We start from the raw sequence: 27,739 nt of genomic DNA, 5'->3' as shown, positions 1-27,739 counted from the left end.
AAAAAAGACTTGCAAATTTATTAAAATAATTAAAAATCAAGAGTAGAAAACATATTTTCTTACGGATCCTATGTGTAAGTTAGTCACCCCTCAAATCATTTGAAATAAAAATCAAATTTGTCGTTTTTTTTCTTTTAATTTTCAACTCAAAATACTTTTGTTTGTTTATTGTATAAGCAAAAGCAAAGTGTATATTGGTAATAAATATTGTTTATAAATATCTTTTCATAAATAAAATAATTAACCTAATTTGTCTAGAGAAACAAAATACAAATACCGATACGAAAAATACTCATAAAAAATGTCATAAAAACGCCATTAAAAATGGTTTACAACTAATAGAGCTCTTCTGCTTTTCCAGGTGCTTATCGTAAAACTAATTTTCAAGCCTTATATTCATACTGTTTTTATATTTTAATGTTCAAGCTTTAAACAAAATTGCACAGAGAAATGTTATATGAGCATTTTGTACTCAAATTAGTTAGTAGATAGCTGGAGCTGGCCATTGAATAATGCTTATAAACGATATCTATACTACATATTACTATTGTTACTATTGTTTTTATTATTGTTTTTGTTATTGTCTGTTTTCTTTTTGTTTAGAGTTAGATAAAAATAATTTAAATGCTAAGATGACAAGTGGCAATTAATTTAAGTGTGATTATCACCTGCCCGTTGCACGCCGAGCCGCGCTGGGTATTTCCGAGCTTTGCATAATGCGCAGGTCACTAATTTTTTGGATCTGAATTGAGTTGATTAGGAATACAGAAAAGAAGAAAGAAAATATATATATATTTTAGAGAGGGCGCATAAGCGTGTCATTTAGCTAGCGGAAGCGCAAATTCCTAATGCTGGGTGCTCCAGAATATCAAAAGATTTAACATTATTTGTTGGATATGTTTCTGTTTTTGGGCGCTACTTTGTTTTTGAGCTCTGAATTAATTAACAGTTGGTCGCCAATTGGACGCTGATTGAAACGTGCCAATCAAATTGTACTAACCTCTATCCTCGACCGGTTCGGTGGCATCCGCACGACCCGTGCCCACCATCGTTTCGGCGGCAAGCTCCACACGCTCCGCATGCACACCGTGAAGTGTTAGCTGTGTGTGCTGTGGATGCGGCTGCTGTTGCTGTTGATGTTGGTGCTGCTGATGTTGCTGCTGTGCCGCTGCCAGATGCTGGGAGAGATGCTGGTGATGGTCGCCAGTTGCTGGCGACCATTGCTGGTAGGCAACCGGCACCAGCGGATCCGACATCCATTCAAAGCTGAAGGCTGGTCCGATTGTCTGGGCGCTAATGCCGCCATGATGGGGCGTGGCACTGGTCGGCGTGGGTGGCGTCGTTGTTATGCAGGGACTCAGCTCATGCGAGGAGCCAAAGCTATCCAGCGATGCCTTCTGCGCCGATTCCGACCATGGCGGACTGGGATTCCATTGTTCAATAAAATCCGCCGGATCTGGCGGCAGCGTCTTGTTTAGCAAACGCGGACGTGTTGGCACAATGGTCGCATAAATCACCGAGGCGGTTGCATCGCTGCTGCTGGCCGCCACCCCAGCTGCTGCTGTAGCATAAGCAGCGCCCGGATGCAGTGCATAGCAGTCCGGCTCCGGCGTGATGGCTGCCGCCGGTGAACGCTCGGCATGCAAATAAAGCGGCTCCAGTTTGTTGCGCGCTCGTTTCTTGGGCGGCGGCGGTGTTGCCGACTGTGTGGGCTTTTGACTGCTGCCGGTGGGCGTGCCGTTCACTTGACTATAATCTACAGGCTCCGGACCGGTGCCCGACTGATAGCCATATAGCTGTTGATCCTCCTTAAGCTCGAGTGTGCCTTCTGCATGGTAGACGCCCCCATAGGCGGCACCCATATGCGGATGATGGTGATGGTAGGATGTTGCTGCCGTTGTATGATGGTGGTGATGATGAGCATGATGGCTGCCGAATACGCTGGACATGCCTGCGGTCGCGCCGGATATGCCCAGACCAACGCTGGTGGCACCACCTCCATGCGGCTGCTGATGCGAACTATAGTAGCCGGTGGAGCTGCTGCCAGGCGGTACACGCATAGCACTGTCCAGCGGCATGCCAAATTGTATCTTCGACTGCACTGTGTAATAGTGATACAGCCAAGAGTTGGCCAGCATTATGGAAGCCTCACGATCACTAAGAAGATTTGCGCTATTAGCAAAAGGTCGACTGCGTATGTGGGCCGTTACTTACTTCAGCACCTGGTTGGTGCACACAATGACTGGCTGCTGGGTTGAGTCTGGACTATCTCGCACCTGGAGCACCACATGCACCCAGGTGTATTCACCACTGGAGCGCTGCATGCGCACGAGCAGTATACAACTACGATCCTGTTCCGATTGTGTAACTAAAAGGGCGATAGATATGTTTATGAAAACATGGGAAACTGGCCGAAAACTGCTTGCAAAACCAATTATAATTCTAAATAGAATTTAGCGTACTCAGCTCAAATTATTAAGATGAATATGATAGAAATTAAGATCATATATTCTATAGTGATCCATCAATTTATAACGCTATTTGATCTGTGGGCTAATTAGATTTTTAGCTCCTCTGTTTGCTTTATTAATTATTTACCTTTTAATATTCTATTATATATCAGTATTTCTTTCTGTTTTCTATTTGACAAACATTTTGATTGCAAGGTTCTCACACTAGAATTCCTAATATCTCTTCGATCTTGAGCTAGATTTCCCCCTCTTCTCTTTTGACATTAATTACATGAATAAAAACATTTTTATGACTTACTTAGCCTGTGCTTGCTTTGAGCCTCGCGTAGATTCTCGCTGTGTATCAGATTATACCAGGATGTGCCCTGTAGCGACGCCTTGTCATACCCCAAATGGAACTCGCCACTGCAATGAGAACATTTGAGAATTTGCATATGGAATGCATTATAATTGTGATTTCGATTGGGCAAATGTCCCGTAACGAGCACTACTTACTTCTTGTCGATGTGTGCGATTTTCATATCCATGGAGTGTATGGTGGTAAAAACATTGGTGGCGCCCTGAACCACACACTCGCGCGTCTCAGGCATGGCGATGGGCGTGCAGGTGGCTAAAAAGACGGGCTCGTTCCGACTGCAGAGCGGCAGGAATGACAAATAGTGACCCTGTACCAGAACGACCTGCAAAAATAAAACAGACAGAGAGTGCGACTACAGCTTTGGCCAGGCTCGATATTGTTGTTGTTGTTTGAGGCGGCGGCTCCCACGAAAATTGGCGCGCACGTTGTCGCCGCTAGCTGTGGCCATTTTTGGGCTGGCATGCTTCGGGCCTCATAGACATTTTACTCTGATTCCATAATTTAAAAAAGGCAATCACTGAAATGTTTTTTGCCAGCATACGCAAGCCGGACGCCAGAGTCACAGTCACACACAATTGGAGTTGCCTCCACACACACACCAGGCAGTCTCAATGGAAGTCCCAGACCCAGTCTCTGTCTCAGTCTCAGTCAAAGCCTCAGCCATTGTCTCCCAATTAAAACGTGCCTGCATTTAGCTTTCCATTGCAATTGCATTTCGTAGCTTATGGCCGCTTCTTCTGCTTAAATGCAAATGCAGCCCGAATCCCAAACCGATTCCGATGCCGAAACCGATCCCAAACCATCGATGACGCAGACGCCACTGTTGTTGTTGTTGTTGTTGCTGTTGCTGGTTTGGTAAATGAGACGACCTTAGGCTGGGGAGCAGGCGCCACTGCCACGGCGCTGTCGCCATCGTTTGCTCTTGTTGTTGTTGTTGTTGTTGTTGTTGTTGTAGTTGCTGTTGGGGGTTTTTATTTTTTGTCTTTTGTCTATGCTCTTTGCTGGGTACTAGCACTGAACTATGCTGACCTCATTCATAATTATTTATTGGTCCATTTTTATTGCATATTAACGAGTGCCGGGTGAATGTGCCGCATTCTGGTTTGCGCTCTGGGTTATCGCTGCCAGTTCATGTGGGTCCAAATCCCTGGCGACATTTAAAACTCCAAACATTTAGTAGAACCTATCCAAATAGTCTTTAGATATGCAAATGGAAACCTAAAACCCGTATAACTTCCGCTTATTTTGTGTTTAACAAAACGCTATGAATCAGCGTGTGAACCCAATGAGTAATACACTCAATTTCATTACATCAATATCCAATTAGACGTTATACTTAATAGTGCAATATTATTAATTGCGGCTTGGCAACAATTTAAAAGTGTGACCAGAGCTGTTTGCAAAAATCCAAATATTCACATTTTCAATTATATTTCTATATGTAAAACTGTTGTATGGACTGTCTTGACCGACTGACTGATTGGTGAACAACCCGCAGTCGAAACTATAAGAGCTCGAAAGTTGAAATGTTCACTGTAGCTACTGTAATTATCTTATGTGAATATGCTCGTTGAGAAGGGGTTTTTCAGAAATTCCATCCGCAAGTGTGGAAAATTCACCAAAAACGCTTGTGTGCAACTTTTTTGCTAAACATCTGATCTGCTAATAGCTAGTTTTCACTTTTTTGGCAATATTGAATCCTCTTGAATGGCCACTTGCTTCTCTTTTCAGTAGATTTCGTCGTAAGACGACGAATCTAAAATTTGTAGTAAGCACATAAAAATCAACAGAGAATTATAATTGTTAACTTAAGGTCATTGGCCTGTGTTGTTTAGGTGTCTAAGCGTCGAAAGTGAGGATAACGGTTTTACTACAGCAGCAATTTTAAAATTATATAATTTTTACTTATTTCATTCTTATTTTAATGACGTGCATGCTCCAACTAGTGGGTTATGTAGCTCGGTAGACTTAGAATCGATACACTGAGCACGAAGCTTAGGGATTAAATCCCGTGTAGACGAAATATTTTAAATAAATAAAAAAGTTTTTAATAAAAGCTTGCCTCTCAAAAAACTCGAAACTTGATTAATAGCATTGAGAAAACGTAATTAAACTAAATTCAAGATTACATCTAGTTAAATTGGCAGTCATCTAATACCCATGTTGCCCGTGTCATTTGCGCTTCTGTCGGATTAACCCTAATGCTTAAGTGCCACTTTAAGCTAGTGTCATTGCAAGCATAGCCATAGCCTACGACCTGAATTACTTGCTGTTATCTTTATTTAGATGTTACATCTTAAAGTTTTTCTAAGAGCCTACACCAAACAGCAGAATGCATGTGGGTACATGTGGTGTCATAAGCTGTAGCTGGGAAAATATAAGCCACAGAGGCAACACTTCCTGCACCTCATTAAAGTGCCAACTTTCAACTTAATTAAAAACGTTTGCGGCAACTGTCAACGCCTCGGTTTATCTCCATAACTCTCAGCGCACATCTGCGCACTTCAAGCGCAAATAAAAAAAGAAGCAACAAGAAAAAATAAAAAAAAAAATGGCAAAAAAATATATATAAGATATGCATAAAAGACCAGCGACCGCCCACAAGATTGTGACAGCGCTCCATACGGTAGCATTCACATCATTTCAACGCGTCGTCTTCAACAGCGTCTTCGTCGCGCCTCGGCCGCAAACACGTTGACAGATTTGGTCTTGTCTGGTTCAACCTGCCTGCCTGGCTGCCTGCTGAGCCAAGTACTTGGCAGCCTGGTTGACTGGCTGCCTGGCTGACTGGTTGACTGGCTGACAACTTCATATTGTGCTCGCATTCATTTATATTGTTGCGGCTTCTCTGTTTCTTTTTTTTTCTTTTACGTCATCATCAACATGTTGCTGATAATGATGATGATGATCAGAAGAGGCGGCCAATCAGAGCAGTCAACAGCAATGCGGCACCCACCCGTTCCACATCAACTGTCATCGTTTGTCAGCTTATAGTAAAGCGTAAGGCTGTCTGAGTGTCTGCTAGCTAGCTAGCTGGCTGGCTGGCTGGCTGGCTGTGTGCCTGGCAAGATGTATGACCAGCCCGGTCTGGCCAGCCGGTTGGCAGACGACGCATGCGCGCCCGGCTCATGCATAATTCATTGCGTGGCTGTTACTGTGACTGCTGTAGCAGTGACTGCGACTGCGACTGCAGGCTCTCGGCTCGGTGGTTTCCAAGTGTTACACGCAACACGCTCCCAGGTGATTCATTCATCAATTTCTGTCAGAGACTACACGCGCTTACTCATATACACACACAACGCGCTCTGTGTGTGTGTGTGTGTGTGTGTGTGTGTGTGTTGCACTCACCTTCTGATCACCGAAACGCATTTGCCGTCGCGCATTGCGGCTAACATTCATGCGACAGAGAAACATGCGATGCTCCCCCTCCAGACTTGAGGCGCCGCCAGTTCCATTGCTAGCTGTCGAATCGCCAACCCCGACGCCGACGCCGGCACCGACACCGACGTTGCTGCTGCTGCTGCTGCCACCTGGCTGCGGTGGCACGTTCCGATTTAGTTCGGCTTGTATGGTTGCGTGATCCTGTTTGTCAATGATATCGTAAACGGAGTCCCCATGTATAAGTAAATCCTCCTGCGCGCAGGTCAAAAGAGAAGAAATTTGAATTTGATGAACAAGTGTCATGTTACATTATGATATAACAACTAATTATGCTGTTAAACGATTTATATTATATAAATTGAATTTATATTGGATTTCTTATATGCTAAAAGCTTAAAAATCCTTTCTGCTTAGCATCTTTTGATTTTATAAATCGGACCCTAAAGATATTTAGCCTTTATTTTTTATTACTCTTCTTTAAAAAAAAAGCAAGTAAAATGTGTTTTACTTTACCACAACATTAAAGTGAATATTTTCATTTTGAAAGGAAATATATTTCATGAGTTAATTATTGGAAATTCAAACTTCTTTTAGCATAAAGTTTTTTGCTTTCGACTGTAAAATCTTCTTAAAACTAAATTTAATAAAAATATTTTTCTTTTAAAAAATAATAATTCGGAGAATATAATAAATTAATCCAGAATTTAAGAAATATATTTATTTTCAACAAAAATGATAAAAATATAAAAAAAACACAAAAAATGTATTTGTAAAAATAAAAAATGTATTTTTATGTATATACAGAGAGATAATCTAAGTCGAAGAATCTTAAGTGACATGTATTTAATAGCAATTTATTGGGATGACAAATTTAATTTGTTAATGATATGTCAGCTAATGCAGTGCCACTTTCGCACGGTCATCGGCTTTGGGGCTGGCATGTGCTTTTGTTATTGTTGACAATTATGGCCAACACTGAGCGAGCGATAGACCAAGCGATCGGCCAATAAACAATGCCATGTTGTTGCATTTGTAATTTATTTATGGCCGCTGTCGCTACATGACATATGACAATGGCAACTTGTTATGGCAATATGCAAAAATCGAATTGGAATTATGATGCCCAAACAGCAGCAGCAACAATAACAACAACAAAAACAACTACAGCAGGCGGCAGCAACTGCAACTGCAACAAGGCCTTCATTGACATTTTTGGCAGTTTGTTAATTAACTTTGCTTGTTGTTGTTGCTGCTGTTGCTGTTGCTGTTGCTGCTGCCGTTTTGGCCGTTAACTAACTGTGAGCTCGACTTGCTGCCTGCCACAAATTAAAAGGTTGGGCAATCCACTTTTGGGCCCGCTCATGTGAGCAGTTATTGTGCCGTAATTATGCCAACACATGGCATACGGACAATTTATGAACTCGCTTGACCATTTAGCTGCTATTGTTGTGGGTGTCCCCTGATAAGGCCTGGCCCAAAGGCCAAAGGCTGTCAAGTGTCTTGCTTGCCAATTGGCCTGCCAGCCTCTCTCTGTGCTTGTGTGTGTGGGCTCTTATGCTACACTCGCCTTTGACAGGCCTTAAAATTGTAGCCCCATGTTGGTCTCCATGTCTACTCGATATGAAAGTTAGTCCAGTCTCAGGTAACTGACGTTGCTTGGGCAACAAGTTGCCGGAAAACTACTGCAACTTGAATTTGGCATTGGCTAATAAAGTGCAGTGCCTTAACGTTGCCTTTTAAAATGTCATCACTATTATACTAAAATTAATTAAATTATACTAAAAATGTAAAGTATATTTTGTGTTTTTTTTATTTGAATTTTTCAAATGCCTTTGCATATAATAATTAAAATTAAATTCCACAAACTATTTCTCGGAAGAGTTAAGTAACTTAAAACATATATGAGATTAAAAAAACTTTTTTAAAACCACTTTTTTTTCTCCTAAGATAAGAAATAAAAGCTGTTTAAGCATTTTTGGATTGAAGGCCAATTCTCCAGAAGAAGAAGAGGCAAATGTCAAAACGAAGATATTGACAATATTTCTTAAAATATTGATTAATATATGGCAACTCAGCACCAAACATTTTCAAGGCGTGTCTTATGGAATAATAACAGAAAACTTGCATAGCAAAACATTTGATCGAATATAAACGAAATTGTTATTTTTGTGAATTTTGCCACATACCCATTCCTTAGTTATTTTTTACTCTAACAGAGTAGCATATCCACTTTGAATCAATCTTTCGCAGCGAATAGATGAAATGCTTAACTTCTTAGGTATTGGAAGAACAGGTACTTACATATTTCATGCCCAATATTACAATTTTGTGATTGGTAAAAAAAAATGTACAATTTTTGAAATTTAGTCGCGTTAACTTAACGTACTATTCTAAGACAGAATGCTACAGTTTTTATGAAATTGAGATCATGCTCTCTAGGATAACTTTTGAAAATATTCATATACATTTATTTATGAACAAAATTGATAACGATTATTTTATAAGAGTTGTACCTATATAAAGCAATTCGACAGTAAAAAAAACAACGACAACTGTATAAACAATCTATGTATCTAATTTTTCTGGGCACAACTAGGACAGCATGGAATATGATTTATCGGCAATATGCTGCGATTTCTCACAAGTTTTTGACAGTTGCTGCAGTTGCAGTGCAGAAAACTCATACGCCCCCTCCGCCATGGTCCGTGCTGGAAAGCAACAGCAACCGGTGGAGCACATCAACATTCAACAATCTCTTGGCATATATGTATACGAATCAGCGGTTGTACCTTTGTCAAAGTCTGGCTGTTTGTTTTAGATGAATAAGTAACTGCACTCGCACTTGTATTCGTTTTAGTATTCGTTATGTAGAACGGAGATATGTCACATGTGCCACATGCGAGTGCATTTATTTATGCAGCTCAGGCATATATATTTATTTAGCTTTAGTACTTCAAATGCAAAGTGAAAGGCCACGATGTATAACCTTGCTATTTAAGCAGCGTAAACGTGCGATAAACAAAACTTGAAACAGCGGCAACAGCAACTATAACAGCAACAACAACCGCAGCAGCAGCAGCAGCAGCTAACAAAGTTGAGCTGTTTGCAACAGATTTAAGGAACTTTTGTGTAGTACAAGCAGCAGATTTATGTAAGCTCAATGAATCGAGTCTGTGGCAGTCAGTTGTTGCTGACTTGTCAACGGGAGCAGCAGCCAGCCGACAAACCAGCAAACGGCCAGCACAAAAACTGCAACAAATATTTGTTGTTGCTGGGTCGACATCAATGTTGCTGTTGTTGCAGTTGTTGCTGCTGTTGCTGCTGTTGTTGTAGCTGTTGTTGTTGTCGTCGTTGCCTGTTGTCGCTTGTCAGAGATTTGTATCAACGGCTGTAGCAATTTTAGCCAAAAACTTTCATAGACTGCGCTTTTCTAATTATTCGCGCAAATCGTTTTTGTTCTCTAAAGCGAACCGAAAAAAAAAAACAACGAAAAGAAAACGCCAACTTACCATGGAATGTCCCAAGTACTCGGCAGCATTATCCGATATATAGAGCAATTTGCCATTTTGTGTGAGCATCATGAGAAAGCCGGAGAGTGCCTGTAAGACAAATGAATATGTTTTGTACTAGCTGGACATAAAGGGTGTTGACAACTTAAGACTGTATTGAAAAAAACTATACTCAAATCTATAAATTTCTTATTTTATAAGAAATATACAAATATGGAGTTAACTAAGACTGCGCTTAAGAAAATAAATGCCTTAATATGTATAAAGAAAAACTAATAAAATAAAAATTGAAAATATAAGATTAAAATATTATTTTTGCCAATCCTTAATATTAAAGATTTATATTAAATGTAATATTCATAACTACACAAGAACTTCTTAACAACTTAGACTTTATTTTAGTCAACTTCGAAGCCTTTTACAAGAGAAACAATTTAAGAGTTTATCTTTCGAATGTAGATGTTGAAATCAAATTAAAGTATTTGTGAAAGAAACACCCTCTATTAAGTTGGCCAACAATTGTGTTGAAAATGCAAATTCATTTTCGCGTCTGCGCACTAATAAATTGTTAGCCCAAAGAAGTTGCCGGAGTTGACAACTGAAAATTGACTCTGTTAGTTGCTATCCTGCTTACTTGTACCCACATATACCTATATATTTATATATGTGTATTTAATTCAGTCACGAGTGCGCACAGGTATGTAGATCAATCTGCCGACCATCGCCAGAGTCGCAGCAGCCAGTGGCAGCGGCAGGCAGCTTGACTGACTACTGACTTCTGACTACTGTCTGCTCTTTACTGTTGCTGTTGTTTTTGGCTAAGAGCAGCATTTATTGTTTTCTTCTCCTTTTTTTTTTATTATATTTTTTTTGTCTTTTATTTTGGCGCAGCAAGTGGCGGTGGCTAAATGATTTCTGGCTTATGATATGCCACAGTTGCTGCCATTAATAGAGTTGTTTTCCCGGGAACTTTCGGTTCACTAGTTGAGTTGTCAACGCGCCTCAGTTAAATTGAGTTGTTTTCAACTGACACAGTGGCAGTACCAGAAATTTTTAATTGAGTTGCCAACGCATCATTGGTTGCATCTTGCAAAAATGAGATAAACGCTATGATTATCCCACCTTTCTCCTTTTGAATAAACTAGACTGATTGAATTGCTGACACTTTAAAACAAACAGTAATAGATGAAGGTACAATTAATGGAAAAACCATAAGTGATAGGGATAATAAAACATTTTTGGGATTATAAGATGATTTCACATGCAAATTAATACAATATTCAAAAATGTTGGTATAAATTTGAAAATTCGAGAAATGCATAATTATTTGATACTTTAATAAATATTAATAATTATAAAATTATATAGTTTTTTTATATATAAGTATATTATTCTCTGTAAAATTTAAGAAATATCTATATTTTATCCTATAAATATGTTTTTGTTTATTTTTCCTACCTTCGAGAAGCCAATATTTGGTGTTGCTGTCTGATGATGTTGATGCAGCGCATTGTGACGCTTGAAGACTGCAAAAAAATATATATAAATAAATTGTATATATGTATATATTTAATTAAATTAATTTAGTTTCAGCTATTGACCTTTAATGTCTTTTCACAGCCGCGCCCAGCTACAATCGCGCCTAAACATCCGCCTTAAGTTAGAGGTAAATCTGTTTGACTATCTTAGATTTTCCCATACCTCTCTGTGTGTAATTTGTATGCATACAACTTAGTGAAGCTAATTAAAAAAGTATCTGTTAATAATAGACTTGGTCTCTGACGGCGATTGTTAGATGCAATTGATTGTGCATTCATTGATTATATTCTACATACAATAAGCGACGACGATCTTGCATTACAAAAACAAGTGAATCACAAAAAGAAAATGTGTCATTGTCACTGAGATGGCAACAGCAGCAGCGGCAACTGCAGCAGTAAGAATAAAAACAACAACGCGAAAATCAACAGCGATCACTGAGTGCAATTGCAGTTAGCAGCTTGCAGCTGCGCCGCAGCCAGCATCAAGATCAATTATTTTTAAAACACTACGAGATACTCCCGCACCTGGCAAAAAGGCAAAAGAAACAGTCACATCAGCAGCAGCAACAGCAGCAGCAACAACAACTGCTAGCTACAACAATCATTGCGGCAGCAACCGCAACTGGTAATTTCATTGAACTTGAACGGAAAGGCCATGAATGCAGTCAGATTTTTGCAGTGTTTTAATATAACAACAATACCAAGAAATCCGTTTGCGCAAACAATTTTGAATCGATTGTTAGCCAGGTTAAGGCACTCAAATAAAGGGCGTGGCCGCATGCCGCCCGCTTGAAAGACTCATTGGAAACTCATTAAAGCGCTTGCTTTTAAATATCTTGAATTTCTATTTAACTCTTATCTGCTTTCTAACAATTTTTCACAATTTACGTTAGAATTCATTATTTGATGAACATAGTTCTTTTAAATATTTTAATTGGTTAAGCATTAAATTAAAATATTCCTGGTTCCTTTTCAAATCGAGATGATATCTATTTTATTATACCCTGAATCGAAAGAAAATGGCTAAAAAGGGTATATTGATTTTGTGCATATGTATGTGACAGGGAGATTAGCAGCAATAGCTGAATAGATCAGCCATGCCCGTCTGTCTGTTCGTGTTGAAATAAGAGGGTTTTCCTAGCTTCCGCGGAATTTCTTTCTTGTTTCCAAGCAATCGATAAAAATCGATATCGAAATTAAGTTTTTTGAGAAAATCTCTTTGGTTTTAATAGGCAGAGTCACAAAATTGTTCTCATATTAAAATACTGCGTTTAAATACTGCTTCTTAAGCGCATTATTGCGTGCAGGCTGAAAAAGAGGATTGACAAACAAGCTTCAAGAAAAACGAAATGAATTAAGAGTTCATGCAACTTTCCCAGCTACCCGCCGATAGGGTATTATAGGCCAGCGAATGAAAATGTGCTTAACAAGTATTTTCACAATGCAATTCAAGCCGTCGGCTAATCTGCACAAAACGACGCGCATTAATAATTGTTTTGTGAAAACTCAATTTGGCTTATAAATATTTCATTAATCGCATATCTCAACGCGCCGCCCCAGCCCCAGCCCCTGCCCCAGCCACAGACACAGCCAGAGTTGGAGCCACACCCACAGCAACCCACACCCACAATGCATAAAAAAAAATATAATGCCCTGAACTTGAAGATAAGCCGCGTGCGCTCAGATGTTCCATAACAGATGCGATAGCGTGCCAATATTAACACAATTTGTGATTATAAATGCTTTTAAACGGTGCAATGACAATGAACAATAATAACAACAACAACAACAACAATATAAACACACACTAACACACACACACATACCCAGAGCAAACGACAAGCTAACAAACGCCGACAATTTCTCACACTTATTGCTCCAAAAAAAAAAATATAAAAATAAATAAAAGTAAGTTAGATCCAGCGAGCGCGAGGGAGATGGCAAAGAAGAGAAAAAAAGCAGTACTTAAGTTTAATTTTTTGCAATTTGTAGAACACATAAATCGCACATTTTGATTTATCGCAATATTTATAGCAATGCAAGGCAGACGTTGTTGTTACCATTGCAATTGTGAAATTGCCTTGGCTAAAGGGGAGCGCAGCTGAGGCAGACCGGGCCTGGCGTCGAGTTCACATGGCCTGGCAAAGATGCTCGCCAAGTTAAGAGCCAGGCCAACAGCACAGTACGGTATGTACGTATTTGTATGCGTGTGTGTGTGTGTGTGTGTGTGTGTGTGTATGTTATCTATGGGTCTTATGTACCGCACAACGCTAATTTGAAAAACAATTTTCGTAATTATCCACAAAACAAAAATAAAGAGCGCGCAATGCCTGAGTTGATCTCGTTCAGTTGCGCCTGCGCATTGACCTGTGCGCATGCGCATTAAAGGAGGATGAACATTAAATAGAGGGAGAGAGCTTGGGGTGAGGGAATGCCAGAGATCGAAAACTGGCTGCGGCACTGTGGCAATTTGCAGCCTGGGTGCGTGCCTAGACGCTTAGGCAATTACTTGGCCAAAAACAATTTCCAGAGACGGAGACATAGACATATGAATGATGTGGTATCCCCACCATAACAACTACAACTACAACTACAACTACAACGGCTCAGTACTATTCAGTGGGCACCCAAAGCTAGCGGTTGTTTTTGGCTAAACGAATGCCATGGCGCATGTTTGGCGGCGTGGGGTCCATGCCAAACTCCATGACTCATGCATATTCAATCAACGTGCAGCCAATTATCAACATGCATATGCATCAAGCTGCAATACCCCTTCCTGTCCTGTCCACCACTCCTCTCCTCTCCATTCCACTCTATTCCACTCCACTCCACTCACCTTGTTGAAAGTAGTTGGCTTTGCGCACATAGACACAGACCAGGGCCATCAGCTGCAGCTGCGACAGTCGCTGGCGCGTCGATTGCGGCAACGGCAGCAAATCCCGCAGATTGGCTATCTCCGCATTTATAAGATCGCGCCGCATCTTCGAGGCGCCCTTCGTCGATTTGTTTGCATCGAACCTGCAAAAGGCAATAATTAAAAGATGGTTATACAAACGAAATATAAAAACAATTAGAATATATATGAGCACGTTCACAGCTACAGCTTAATAATGGACCTCGCCGACACTCGCCATAGGCGCATATGTTTTCACAGCCTCCAACTGGCAACTGTTGTATGCTTAACCCATGGCAATGCACTGTGCTATAAAATGCATGCAACAAACATTTTTGACATTTGCTTATGTTATGTAAGTTTTTTGCTTAAGTCATTTGATTTTCTTTAATCATTTTACGATTTTTTTTATAATATTTATTTCCCTTTTTGCTTTTCTGTTTGTAATTTGCGAAAATTGTTCCTCAAAATTGTCAAAAAGTATTCTCTTCACATATTCAATGTGGATACTAGCTCCTACTTATTTTTAGTACTCTCCACAGATATTCTTTCCATTGGGCATATTATAATCAATCAAATTTACAGTATTTTATTCACGCTCCCAATATATTTTATCTGAAAATAGCAAAGACAAGGATCCGTTTAAGGATATTTAAAAACCTCGTTAATGTCAATAAGATATTTAATTAAACTTAATTATATCATCATTCTATCATTGCCGTAAGACTCTTGGATATCATTGAAATTTAGCATTTTTTTGAAATTATTCAGGTACATATTTAAAATTAAAAAAAAAAAAGCATATCACTTAGTTACAATTGAAAATCATTATTGAACATTCTTAGAATTTGCAAGCCCTCTTACTATAATTACAAATGAATATCGAAGCAGTTAACACTTTTGAAATGTTCCAAGTCACTTTGTTGTATGTTGTATCATCGAAGGGTTAATTTGCTCGCACATACCAAAAGCGCATGCGAGATGCATAAATAACTCATCGCGCATTTAAAAATCATACAACTAGCTGCTAGTTGTTGCAGTTGTTGCAATTGTTGTTGCACTGTTGCACCGCTGGTCGATGTGGGGCACACTTGCCACATGCCTTGTGCGGAAAATTGTACAAGTAGGTTGGTCAGTTTTGTTTGGTAGGTTGTCTGGTTGTCGGGTTGTCCGGTTGTGCGCTGGGTTGCTCAGTTGTTTGAACGAGGAGCGCCGGCGAGCACGCGGCGGCGCAAGCGTTTAGCGATCTGTCCGTGTGTACTTTTGTGAGCATATTATTTACAAGGTTGAATTCATAAATCATAAATTTGTCTTTTTATGCAGCGGCGTCGACGACTGCGGCGCACGCGGCGTATAAGCATTTTAGTTTTTTTTTTCTCTCTTTTTTATTATTTATGCTGACGTTGTTGCCATTGTTGGCTCTTGGCTGGGGCATTTTGCAAGCGCTTGATAAATATTGGTAATATTGTTGTAATAACAGCAAGTGCCCGCGCCTTTCTGGCTTTCTCAGACGGGGACTGCCATTTTGCCGCTGTTATTGCCTCTAAATGGCCATGTTAACATTTAAAACAATCACACACATGTATCTCTGAGATACACGTTCCCAAGTGTGTGTGTGCGTCCGCGTTGCATGCAACAAACTGTTGCCGCATGCAATGCAAACGAGCGCCACGGCCACGGGACCGTCTGTTTTGTCTTAGCCTGCATCCGATCGCCTTTGCCAGGCGGCGGCATTTGCCAACAGCCCATAATAGAACAGATTTGAGCCGAATTGAGTGGTCGGCTCGAGGGGGGGCCTCAACATACACACACACACACATAAACACACACTCAGAATTAAGTCAAGGTGATTTGTACAATTAAAACGAATATTGATTTAAATGCTGCGATAGTCGCCTGAGTTCAGACAACATATGATTGGATTGCTTTCGACTGGCAATGCCACTTGGCACTGCCATGGGCAGCTAGTGGGCGTGGTCGCTTAGTGTTGGTGAAGGGTCGCACTAGTTGATTGGTTGACTGATTTTGTCTACAGTTCGTACTTGAAACTGTTTGTATTGCTTGACAATGGAATAAACTGGGCCTATTTCGAATGTTTTGCTATGTCCAACAGCAATCCAATCTATAATCTCTTATAGAGATGAAAAATACCAATATTTTTGTCCATAGGTATTTTTATAAAAAAGGAGAGAGAAAATGCCAACATTGATATTTTATTTATTCGCCACGGAAATGTGTTGACTAGTATTTATATAGATGTTATTTTGTACACATAAACTTAGAAATAACTTTTGAAATTCACGCTATTTAATTTATATAAAATGCCGCAGTTAAATACATATGCATGAGCATGAATTGTACTTAGAATTTGAACTCAAAATCAATATCTGCTACTTAAATCTATGGATCGTAGGCGAATCATCCTCCCACACTCGTTACGGAACGCATGCCAAGGCAACTTGAGCAATTCCCAATTAGCTGAGTAAAATGCCAGCTAGTTGGCCGTTCTGGGCAGTTGGCAGCCTCTGCGCCTGCCTATTTGTGGCATAATTAATAAGTTTTTAAATATTTATCATAAACAAGATGCCTGCTCGGGCGATAATATGATAATGTTCAGCCATAGTAAAGCACGCCAAAAAGACGAAAACGTGTTAATGGCCATAACAACAACATCAGCAACAACTAAGAGATTTATAAGTATGGAAGCCAGAAAACTCCCGCGCATCTTTGGCTTGTAATCTACATCAAAATTTATCTGAGCGAGGTTCAGGATGAGGTGGAGTGAGCGAGACATGTCATGTCATTTCTTAATATATCTATCGGTACCTTGAAATCTGCACTAAGTAGCACCAAGTTGTTGCTGTGTGCTGTGTGCTGCTGCTGCTGCTGCTGCTGCAACTACTTACTGTACAAGTTGTTGTTGCTAATTAAAAGCATAAACACGATTCTTAGCGAGGCGTCAGCAGCCAACCTGTGCCTGTGTTTGTTTTTCTGTTGGAGGCGGGCGTAGGAGCTGCCTCTCAGTTAAAAATCTTCCACCCTCATGGCTGCCAGAGGCAGTGCCAGTGCCACCGGTGCTGGTACTGCCACTGGTAGCTGCCACATGTTTAATCTCAGTGCGGCAGTCAAGATCTTAATCAAGCTACTTGGACCGCAGTTTGTTTTACGCTTCACTAGCGAGAGATATCCAACAAAGTTTACGTGCTCCACAGAAATTAGGCGCAAATCTTGTTGTTGTCATCATCAACTCAGCGGGCAGCAGGCGGCAGGCTGCAACGGACAGCAGCCCTCTGCAGAGGTAATAAGCAATACGCAATACGCCCACAAAATAAGGGCTAAGACTCGGCCTAAAATATACCCGTCGGGCCACTAATTAGCACATAAAGCTTAAACATAATGCCAAACTATTAAGCGGAAATGCATTTTAAATGCGCCTCTATGGGTCGAACTTTAAGTTTTTATGGCGTCCCTCAGCGCCATCGTTAAAATCCGCAGCAAATAAATCACAGGTGCCCAGGGCCAACAGCTGTATCTGATCTGCATCTGTAGCTGGATCTACATCTCATCTGCTTACACACACACACACACACACACACACACACACACAGACAAAAACACAGGTATCAATCTAAGGCGCAAGTTTTAATATGCATGGGGCGTCAGTCAGCCCAAGTCAGTATTGGAATCGGCCCAGCCATGGATAGGCCCAGTCAATAGCAATTGCGGCCAACAGAAACACGAAATTTGCGCAAATTTTTATTGCACTTTTCCTGGAGCGACTGCGGTTTACGAATTGTCTAGGCACACTCGCACCTCATCTACCTCGCTCTCTTCTCTCTCTCTCTCTCTCTCTCTCTCTCTTTCTCTCTCTGTGTGTGTGAGTGTGTAATTTGGGCGAGTTTATTTGCCATATTCCCACGATATAGTTGGGTCCAGCTCAACGCTGCGGGCAGCTCTAATGATTTTCTGTGAGGAAAATAGTGCAAAACGGCGCATAATGAACGCGCGTTCAGCATGCAAAGCGGACGAACTGACTGACAGACTAGACTGACAGACTGGACTGACTGTCAGAGTGGCCTGTACTGGACTGTAATCCTATACTGAACGAACTGCGTTGAACCCACGCCCGACCACCGCCAAGTTGGCGCACAATTAATTGCCAGGCGCCGCACAATGCTTTTCTGGTACGGCCCCAAAATTTCTTGGAATTTCTGGGAAACACTTGTCGGTCCTTCATTCCACGGCCCTGTAGGAGTGTGTGTGTGTGCGTGTTTGTGTGTGGCTTATTGTCTGCCACAAAACGCAACGCGTCTGCGGCTGCGTAACCCGGTGGCAGTAATCGATACCTTGCTGTGCCAGTGCCGCTTCAGCTCCACACAGATTAACATCGGCGACGTTTAGTATGCAAAAAAAAAGCAAAAACCAAAACTGAGAGGGGCAAAGAAAAAAAATGAAAACGATCCTTGCCACGTTTAAGTTGGCCATCTAATAACCATGGGGTGCTGCTGTTGTGCTATGCTACGGCCTTTAACCAAATTATATGGCCCGCCGCCGAGCGCAGCAGCAGCTCCGAGGTGTATCGCTTGGGCTTAGTATGTGTGCAAAGGTGGCAACTCTTTGGGTTTCTGTTTCTCTTTTTTTCTTCAAGTATTAGTTTTATGGATTTGTGATGTTTTTCATTTAGCTACCTGTCTGACTTAAAGGTTACCAAAAAAATTATAACAATTATTGTCTGTTAATTCAGTTCTTGCAAGTATAGGTATTAAGTACTATATATGAGATGTGCTAAAAAAGTGACTTTTGATAAAGTGATTGAATAGAAAATTAAAATACATTTAACAAGTCAGCAGGCATTTCAAATAAAACAAAAGAATTTCAAACCAAGCAATCAACAATGAAAAGAAAACTAAAACTGGGTTTTCAAAATTTGTATTTCGTTAAAAAAAAAAGCTTTCTGCAGTTTTTAACCATCCTAAACAATTATAAATGTAAAAAAAACTGTTGATTAATCGTATTAATTTTTTTTATATTATACGAGATGCATAGATAACTTTGAGAAGCGCTGAGAGAGTCTGTGCTTTAATAAATTGTTTAATATATATATATTTTATATGTGTAATCAGCTTTTATAATCTACTCTAAATGCTGGGAAGAAGCTTGTAAAACGTATGTTTGAGAATCATATAAGCACACTTAGGAAGGCATACAGCTTTGAGCTAAGTAAGTTCTCAAAATGTAATAAAATATTCTTTAAGATTTAAGATTTAAGTCGTAAGCTGTTGTTTTGGGATGTTTCTTAAGTATTTCTCAAAAGTCTTTATTTCATCCAAAATCAGTTTAGTGCGTTGTTGCTTAGCCATAACTTAGCTTATTATGACAGGCTGTATTGCCTCTGGAATACATATAAACTTTATGTGCACAGGTCTGTTTGCCATTTGCCACAATCAATTAAGATAACTAAAGTTACGACGCCGATTGCGGCCATCCATATAATTTAGTGTGCATAAAAAAAGCTGCAACCATGAGTGGTTAATGCGGCAGCTACTGTTTTTTTATGTTGATGCATATATATTACCAAAGAGCAGAAAGGCACCACAGCAACCCTGGCAAGCAGCAGAGCCGCTAGAATTTGAATTCATTGCCAGAATACACAGAGAAAAAAGAGGAGGAGGAACAAAAAAAGAATGAACTGAATTGCTATTCCTGATGCTCTCATTGTGTATATGTTCGATTGGAATCTTAGCCACAATTTAATGATGGACTGCCAAAAGCACACTTCGACGTCATCATCGACAACATCTTCGCCGCCGCCGACGCCGCCGCCGCCGCATAATTTTTCATATTTTTATGATTTGTTGCTACCGGGTACTAAACCCGTTTCCAGAGCGCTAACCATGGAGCTGCTACCGTTGCTGCATTTGCTTTCGATTATCTTAATTTGCGTGCGAAACTGACTTTTTTGTGCCGTAGCCGAGTTGCTCCCGAGCTGAGACAGCTGCAGCGGCAGCGGCAGCGGCAGCGACTGAGGCGTAAGCCAAACCCCAAATTGTGTGTGTACGGAAATTTTCCCATGACTTGGGTTCTGGCTTTGACTACAGCTTTCAGCTCGGGCTCTGGCTCTTCGGCCTCTACATTTTGCCCGGCGGTGGCTTGGCCAGAAATTACCCAACTTAGCCAGAGCTCAGGCTCAGGCTCAAATTCAGTCCCAGACTTGGACTCTGAAGCTCTCTGGATTGATGGTTGATGCGGCTGCTGCACTTTACCGGCAGCAGCAACGGCAACGGCAACGGCAACGTCAGGCAATTAGCACAAGGATGCCGCAGCTAAATAATTTGACGCGCCTCGGGGTTAGTTTTTGGTTTGAGGCAGCAGCTACTCCCGGCCGCCTCAATATGAAGGTGGGAGCACATGGCGCACTTACATATTTGCTCAGCATTGCATCTCGAGCAGCGTTTGGGGAAAAACTGCTCAGTCATAGGAGGCGCATCAATTAACTTGGACGCGCGTCATCAAATATTGGCTCAAAGAATTAGATGCACTGAACTATACAGAGAACTATCTGGTCTAAATGCAGTGCACTGGAATTGGAGCCACAAATTGTTACTGCGTTCGAGGTAAATAACTTGCGCCGATACCGATTCGAAATGTGTTAATGAAATTAGCAGCATAAAATGCTGCTTGCAACGTTACAGATACAAATGTATCTGCGGCCGCTAATTGACAAAATTAACACCATTGGTCGGCTGGCTGGCTGGCTGGCTGGCTGGCTGGCCTGCTGGGCCGGACGGCCGACCCCACAATACGCAACAACGGTTTTGGCTGGTTTCACTCGGTAGGAAGCATTCAATGCAGTTGGCCAGCTCCATTGAAATTTTACCTTTTCCTTAGCGCTGGCTTTGGCTTCCTTTTGGAAGTGGTACGCTGTCTGTTTGTCTGTGTTGTTGGCTGTGGCATGTGTTAAAAATTTCTTGGCTTTAATTAGTGTTATTTATTATTTAAAGCATATTGATATAGTTTTCGTTGTTTAACGGTTGTTTGTTTCGGTTTCATGGCGCTGCCACAGCAGATTGTTTACTCGACACTCGCTAAGCGTAGAATATATTTATAGAAATCCATGAGATTTTATGGATGAAGCCCCTATTTACACATTTGGCTTTTATTTGTGCTGCGCGTATGAAAGAGTCGCGCGCCGTTTAAGCACACAATGAAATCTTTCCGGTGAAAATTGTTAAAATTGCTACATTTCGATATGGGAATTTCAAATATTTCACTTGCTAAGTGGCTGCCCTGAATGGAAACTGCGAGACAGGAACCTATTGAGCTTGAATAAAGAATGCATCGAACTTGCATAGTTTGTTTATCGAGAGAGAGAGAGAGAGGGAACGGAAGCTAAATATGACAATGTTAAATAGTTTTCATATAATATGATTTGTTTTATTTATATAGATGTATATTTTCAAAAAAAAAACCGCTTTCATCGCGATTTATTTATTGCAAACAGCATGAACAAACATCAATTAATTTCTAGTTAAAAATTTCTATATATATCCATTTAATACAATAAATTATCAAAAGAAAGTTTTTGAAAACTGCGTACCATTCGTTATTATAAAATTATAAGTGAATTGGGGTTTTATTTTAATTTCGTTTTTATGGAAAAAAAGTCATAAATGACCTAAACCTATTATATTTGCCTTTGGCACAGCCGTGTACCCAGGATTTAGTTCAATTTTGTCATCAATCAGCTTAAATTAATTTTTAATTTATAATTGCTTGTTTTATTTATATTATTATTATATAAAAGTCGCGTTGCCCAAAGTTGACATTTAACAAATATGCTTGGATACATTCCATGCTTGGGGCCTGAGATATTTTTAATTGCTGTCCCTACAATTGTTTTAATATGAGTCAAGATCTTTTTCTTTTAAACATATGATTTGTCGTGGATTGTGGCAACTTCTTTGGCTAAGGGTTTAATAAGAGTGAAAATATTGGAAATCAGGGTTCGAACGGATTCAGTTCAGAAAATGGCCGCTAGATAGTAATATCTAGGTGCTTTTGACAGAGGAGCTTTGTTTGCGCCAAATAGAGATTGTATGATGGCAAAACGATCAAAATTTGTATGATTTTGCCAATGGCTTCCGCTAACCAATTGGCCGCCTGGCAAACAAGCGCACACCACCGACAACAACAAAGACAAGAACCACAACATAAACAAGAGAGAAACAAACACAAACACCCACAGGTAGCACCCACTCAAAAGACAAAAGGCAGACAAGCGGAGGCAAGTCTCTGTAAGTTGCAAGCGGCAGCATCTGCGGTGTGGGGAGTTAGTGGCAGGAGGGGCGGAGCCATCAACAGCATCACACGTGAGTTTTACACATTTCAGAAGCAAACGGCCAGCAGACGTTGCGCCAGCATCCCACCGTACGGTGAGCCTCATCCTGGTGGACATCGCATCGACGACAACGTTGTCGTCTTCGACTTAGTACGATTGCCAGCGTGGCAATGTCAATCGCACTGTGCGGGTTTAACTTATGGCAAAACATTTGAAGCACTAATTAATTGGAGCTAAATAAAATGGCACAGCAGCCGCGAAGGAGGCGAACGAGTGAATTTTGCGAGTTTTCGCTTGTTTTTGGCCTTTTTTTTGTTTGTTGTTGCGAATTTCTGCGAGAATTGCAGTACGGCGTTGGCGCTGTTGCTGGTGCTGGGTACGCACGGGCTGGCGATGTGGAGACGTAGTCTGCTGGAACTGAGCAGATTACGAGTGCCAGATAAATGTGAACTACAAGTTGCCAATACAAGAGGCCATTAAAACCCAGCAGCAGCAGCAGCAGCAGCCTGCAGCAGGCCAAAAAATAAAAAAATAAAATCCCAGCCCCAAAGAAATTGAAAGCAGCGCGAGAAGAAAATCAATGCTCTGCAGTTTCTAGAACACATAAAATACACAATCACACACACTCGCTTACACACACACACACACCCGTATTTCAAAGTGTATTGACAAATATCGAAGCGTGCGAAACAAATTGAAATTAAAAGTTTGCATGTTGCGCATTTTTGATGCGTTGCTGGCGCTGATTTGTAGACCCAGAAAGCCAACCAGATGTCGAGCGATAAGCCCGAAATTGGAGCTGTTTGTGTATAGGTTCTGGTTCGTGCTTTAAATTGGCGCTAAGACTTACCGTGTAAACATGCCGGCTGCCTGTTGCTGCTGTTGTTGGCTGGCCTGTTGCTGCTGCTGCTGTTGCTGCTGCTGCTGCTGCTGCTGTTGTTGCTGCTGCTGTTGCTGCAAGTGTTGCTGCTGTGACAATGTGGTGGGCTCATGTTGCTGGAAGTTATGATGCGTGTGCATATGTTGTTGCATGTGATGTTGCTGGTGTTGCAAGTGTTGCTGTTGCTGCTGATGTTGCAGCTGCAGCACATGATGATGCTGCTGCTGCTGTTGTTGCTGTAGGGCATGCGCATGAGTGGGCGTGGCTAAATGCGTGACTGCCACTGCTGCCGCGGCCGCTGCCGCCGCTGCTGCTGCCGCTGCCGACAGCGTTGAGCCGGGCTTCTCTAGGCCACGTTTATCCGCGTACATTTCGTGGCCGGCACGTTTGCAAATATTTGTGCAGTTCCTAAAATTGAGAATGACATCGACAGTTTTTTCGATTAATAAACTCGTTTAAAATTTGTCTAAATTCTTAAGCCAATAATAATGATAAGCGTAATATCAATCAATATGCGAGTCTTAATAAATGTCTGCAGACTTTTTTCATTGCTAATGAAATGAAGCAACAATTGTTGATTATTGGGACCAGCACGCAGCATTACACACACTCGCACACACACACATGGACATGAACCGAAATTGGTTCAGTTTTGCTGGTATTGTTTGAATTGTGGCCAAAGTAAAAAAGAGCGTATTTTGAGGGCGAGCCATCTAAAGAATTGATTTGCATTGTTGTTGCTCAGTCAACAATTGAGCCGTTGAAAACGCTCAGTGGCATTGGGAAGCGATTGAGGATACATATATACAAATATATGGTCATATCTGAGCACTCTCCCAACTATCGTATAATGTATCGTATCGATGAGTTGGCAGTTTCATGGCTCTATGCTGGATTGCATAAGGAAAATGATTTATGGCATGTGATTCGACATAGAGTTCGGTAAGTTGACGCCGAGGTTAACGAAATGCTTTACAAGAGTTATACTAAATACCCAAAGGGTTTTCAGAGCTCCACAATAGATCAAATTGCATAAGCTTAAATGATATTTAATTTGTGGCAAATGAGTCACTTTAAGTGCCTCAAATACACTTCCATAAATCAAAAGTCTCTCTTGGAGCCTGTTTAAAATTCGATTAGGCATTCTAGACGTGTTATGCTAAATTGTTGAGCCTATACATAACAAGGCGCACATTAATTTGATGACGCATTTAAATTTAAATAATTTTTTGTTTTTTCAAATTTAATGGAAAATTTGTCAGTTTTTATGTGTATATTAGATACCAAAATGTTATTTATGGCGTTTTAAAAAAAGCCTGTTTAATGTGTATCATTGTCATTGTAAGGAGCGTCTAGCAAATATATTTTATTAGTTTTCAAAACTTATACGTTTTTACGAAAAAATAAAAAAACCAAATTGTCGATTGCAATTCCTGATAAATATAGAAAAAATTTGACATTTGATTAAATTTAAACAAAAAAATGGATTTTTTAAAATTTGCATAAACGTTTTAATAGAAGACAATAATTGGAAAGTTGGATGAGCATAGGTAGATATATATTCTAAAATAACTGCATGTTACATTTTATTCGCAAAGTATTAAAAATATTTATTAGCCAAGCAAAAGTCGAGTCGTTAGGCTTAAAATCCACAAAAATTATTTGCCATCAAGTTTTAATAAATTTAATCAAATAAATTCGAGTATCAAAATAACATTTAAAATTGCATTTCATTCTGAAGCTTCAATTATACAATAGCAAGAAAAATTGGTTGCCACGAGAAAGTCAGAATATATTTGACAAGCCGAATATTTAATACCCTTGTTGACATGTGCCTCACGGTTTTGCATATATGCTGAGTTTGATGAAAATATCTTGATATACAGAATATTTTCCATACAAGCACCTACTTTTCGATTGATCGTTCCTATCAAAGATATATGGTATAGTATTCCCCTCTTGATAAGATTTTGCATATGTGTAGTGAGCATGCTATAGATATCACACTAGAGCCTACTTTTCGAACGATTGTTCCTATATAGTTGACCGATCAAATTTGACATATGTACTGCGTGCAACAAAAAGACGAACCTATGCTTAGTTTCAAGACGATTGCTTTAAAACTGACAGACTAGTTCGCATAGAAACATATAGAATGACAGTTGTGGTTGATCTGGAATATATATGTATATATATATATTCAAGCATTCAATTTGTAGACCTTGGTAAGCTTTGAGCGCACTTGAAGAATTTTAAACATGAACATAAGGTATACTAATTTGCCAAAACTCTCGCCAGAATATGCGCATCAGTTCAGGCTTTCTTTTTTAAATATACTTGTGCTAAGCAAATAGTTATATAACATATGTTGTCTTCATTTGCATGAAAGGCTTTATCTTTATTTACGTTATATGTTTTTGTCTTTTTCTTTAGTACATTTTCAACTTTTCCTACGCACAAAAATACCTTCTCCACTATCACTTTCCATGTCATTGCGCATGTGAAAACCTTGGATGGCACTTTAGCTGGCGCCAAGAAGAAATCTCGATATGCTCGTTTATACAAATATTCTTTAAAATGCAACAATTGAAATTAGTTTTGTAAATGAATTTCAATTTTGTACTTCAATATTCACTACCGGCTGCGGCCATCTTCAGTGTGTGTGTGTGTGTTTTTTTTTTTGGGGCCCGGCTTTGGCAGACTGTATTTCTCTGTTTGGCTCTGTGGCTGTGTTTGTATTTGTGTGTGTGTCTGTTTATATGGCTTTGACTGGTTGGCCTGGCTTAGTTGCAACTCATTGTCAAGTGAACTTATCAGAGTTGAAAAAAATTTGTTCGAGTTGACGTTTGGAGTGCCATCGAGTTGGTGCTTGATTTGTTTGGAGTTGTTTGAATAGGGACCACCAAAAAGTCATTGAATGAAATGAAGAACGCCGAGATACATTTGCCCGTGTGACCATATATATATGTGTGTGTGTGTGTGTGTTGACTTTTGTTGTGGCTACATTTGCTCTGTGATTGTGCGCAACTGTTGGCTGGCTTTTTAAGTATTTTGTTATTTGATTTCTATCAAAGTTAATAATGAAATTGGTAAATCGCGTTTTGGTTTTATTTTTTTTTTTTTATCTCCCAGCGCGTGTGTGAGTTCGGGCGCGGGTGCGAGCTTTAACGGGGACCTTGGGCTCTTTCCTTACCTTTTCTCGAAAGATTTAATTTGCGATATCCATTGGGTACAGCAGGTACAGCAGCAGAGTACACAGCGTATACGTTGGGTATTTTAAAATGTATTTGCTTAATGCTTTTTTCGCATAAATTATAATTTATAAATCTTTCGATTTTTTATTTTGTTTTGCACAATGTTTGGCACTTAAGCGAACTTGTTGCTGTATTCAACAATTTATATTTCAATTACAATTGAAATATTTTTGCATAAAGATCTCAACTCTCGAATGGTTTATTTTGCACAATAAAATATGATTTTTTGCTTATTATTTATTTTATTTTTTTTTTCAATTTGTTTTAAATCATTTCAAACATTGCATATTCATGGACCTTCACAACACTTTGATTATATCTGTAGCTCGACAAGATTTATGGGGTTTCTTTGAAACGACGAACCTTACGGAATCATTTGCAAATCTAATTATGCATATATCTAATGAGATATTGCTTTGTGAATCTTAGAACTTTTGTTTTGCAGAAAAGAGGTATCAAACGTTAAGCCGAGAAACCGACCCGCCGATAACATTTTCGATGACGATAACTTTAAACTTCCGACGGCTTTGAATTGTCGTCGTTATTGTGCCTTACTGGCTATTGAAAATCCGTTCAGCTTGCCTCACAAAACGCTCTGTGTAGCCAACCGTGTAGAATGCGCGCGAGCACCTTTCTGTGCGGATCACCGAAGCGACACAGAAGCAACAAACTTGATTTCGAAACAGGTAAGGTAGCTTTCGTTCAGTTTCAGCTCAAGAGCTCACACACACAGCGTAAGTTGGGATGCATGCATTAGTATTTGTGTGGCTCACCCAATACGATCAACGATCATCCACTGAGAGAAATATAGACTGACTAGCTGAGGGTTGACGTTAAAGACATTAAATATGAGTGTTGGATATTTGTTAGGTCAGTGTTAAAGAAAATAAATTCAAATGCAATTAAAGTGGAAGAAAAAACCCAGATTGAATGGGATGTTAAGAGAAGGCAGATAGAAAGTGAATAGAGAGGAAGACAGACAGACAGAGAGAGATAGAGAGACAGCGTCGGGCGCCGTGCAGATAGAGAGAGTTACATAGAGAGTGTGTGAATAGGTTTAGAAAGATTCATATATGTATAGATATAATTATATAGGTAAAAAGAGATATATGCA

At 40.0% G+C, this 27,739-nt stretch overlaps 1 protein-coding gene across 1 annotated transcript; it reads right to left on the bottom strand.

The window, feature by feature from the left end:
• Positions 1 to 186: 186 nt before the first annotated feature.
• dysf (neuronal PAS domain protein dysfusion) lies at positions 187 to 27,268 on the bottom strand. The gene is made up of 11 exons (XM_032436828.2): positions 26,565 to 27,268; positions 23,342 to 23,779; positions 14,097 to 14,278; positions 11,178 to 11,245; positions 9,720 to 9,809; positions 6,178 to 6,462; positions 2,967 to 3,151; positions 2,770 to 2,876; positions 2,215 to 2,368; positions 1,001 to 2,157; positions 187 to 742 (listed from the first exon to the last, which is right to left on the bottom strand). Exons 2-11 carry the CDS (start codon positions 23,740 to 23,742, stop codon positions 729 to 731), a joined length of 2,643 nt encoding a protein of 880 aa, XP_032292719.1. The 5' UTR covers positions 23,743 to 23,779; positions 26,565 to 27,268; the 3' UTR covers positions 187 to 728.
• Positions 27,269 to 27,739: the final 471 nt, after the last annotated feature.

The sequence above is a fragment of the Drosophila virilis genome, chromosome 2 (assembly GCF_030788295.1).
Source record: "Drosophila virilis strain 15010-1051.87 chromosome 2, Dvir_AGI_RSII-ME, whole genome shotgun sequence".
NCBI lineage: Eukaryota > Metazoa > Arthropoda > Insecta > Diptera > Drosophilidae > Drosophila > Drosophila virilis.
The sequence above is the reverse complement of the archived record's forward strand: the minus strand, read 5'-3'. Positions and strand labels throughout refer to the sequence as shown.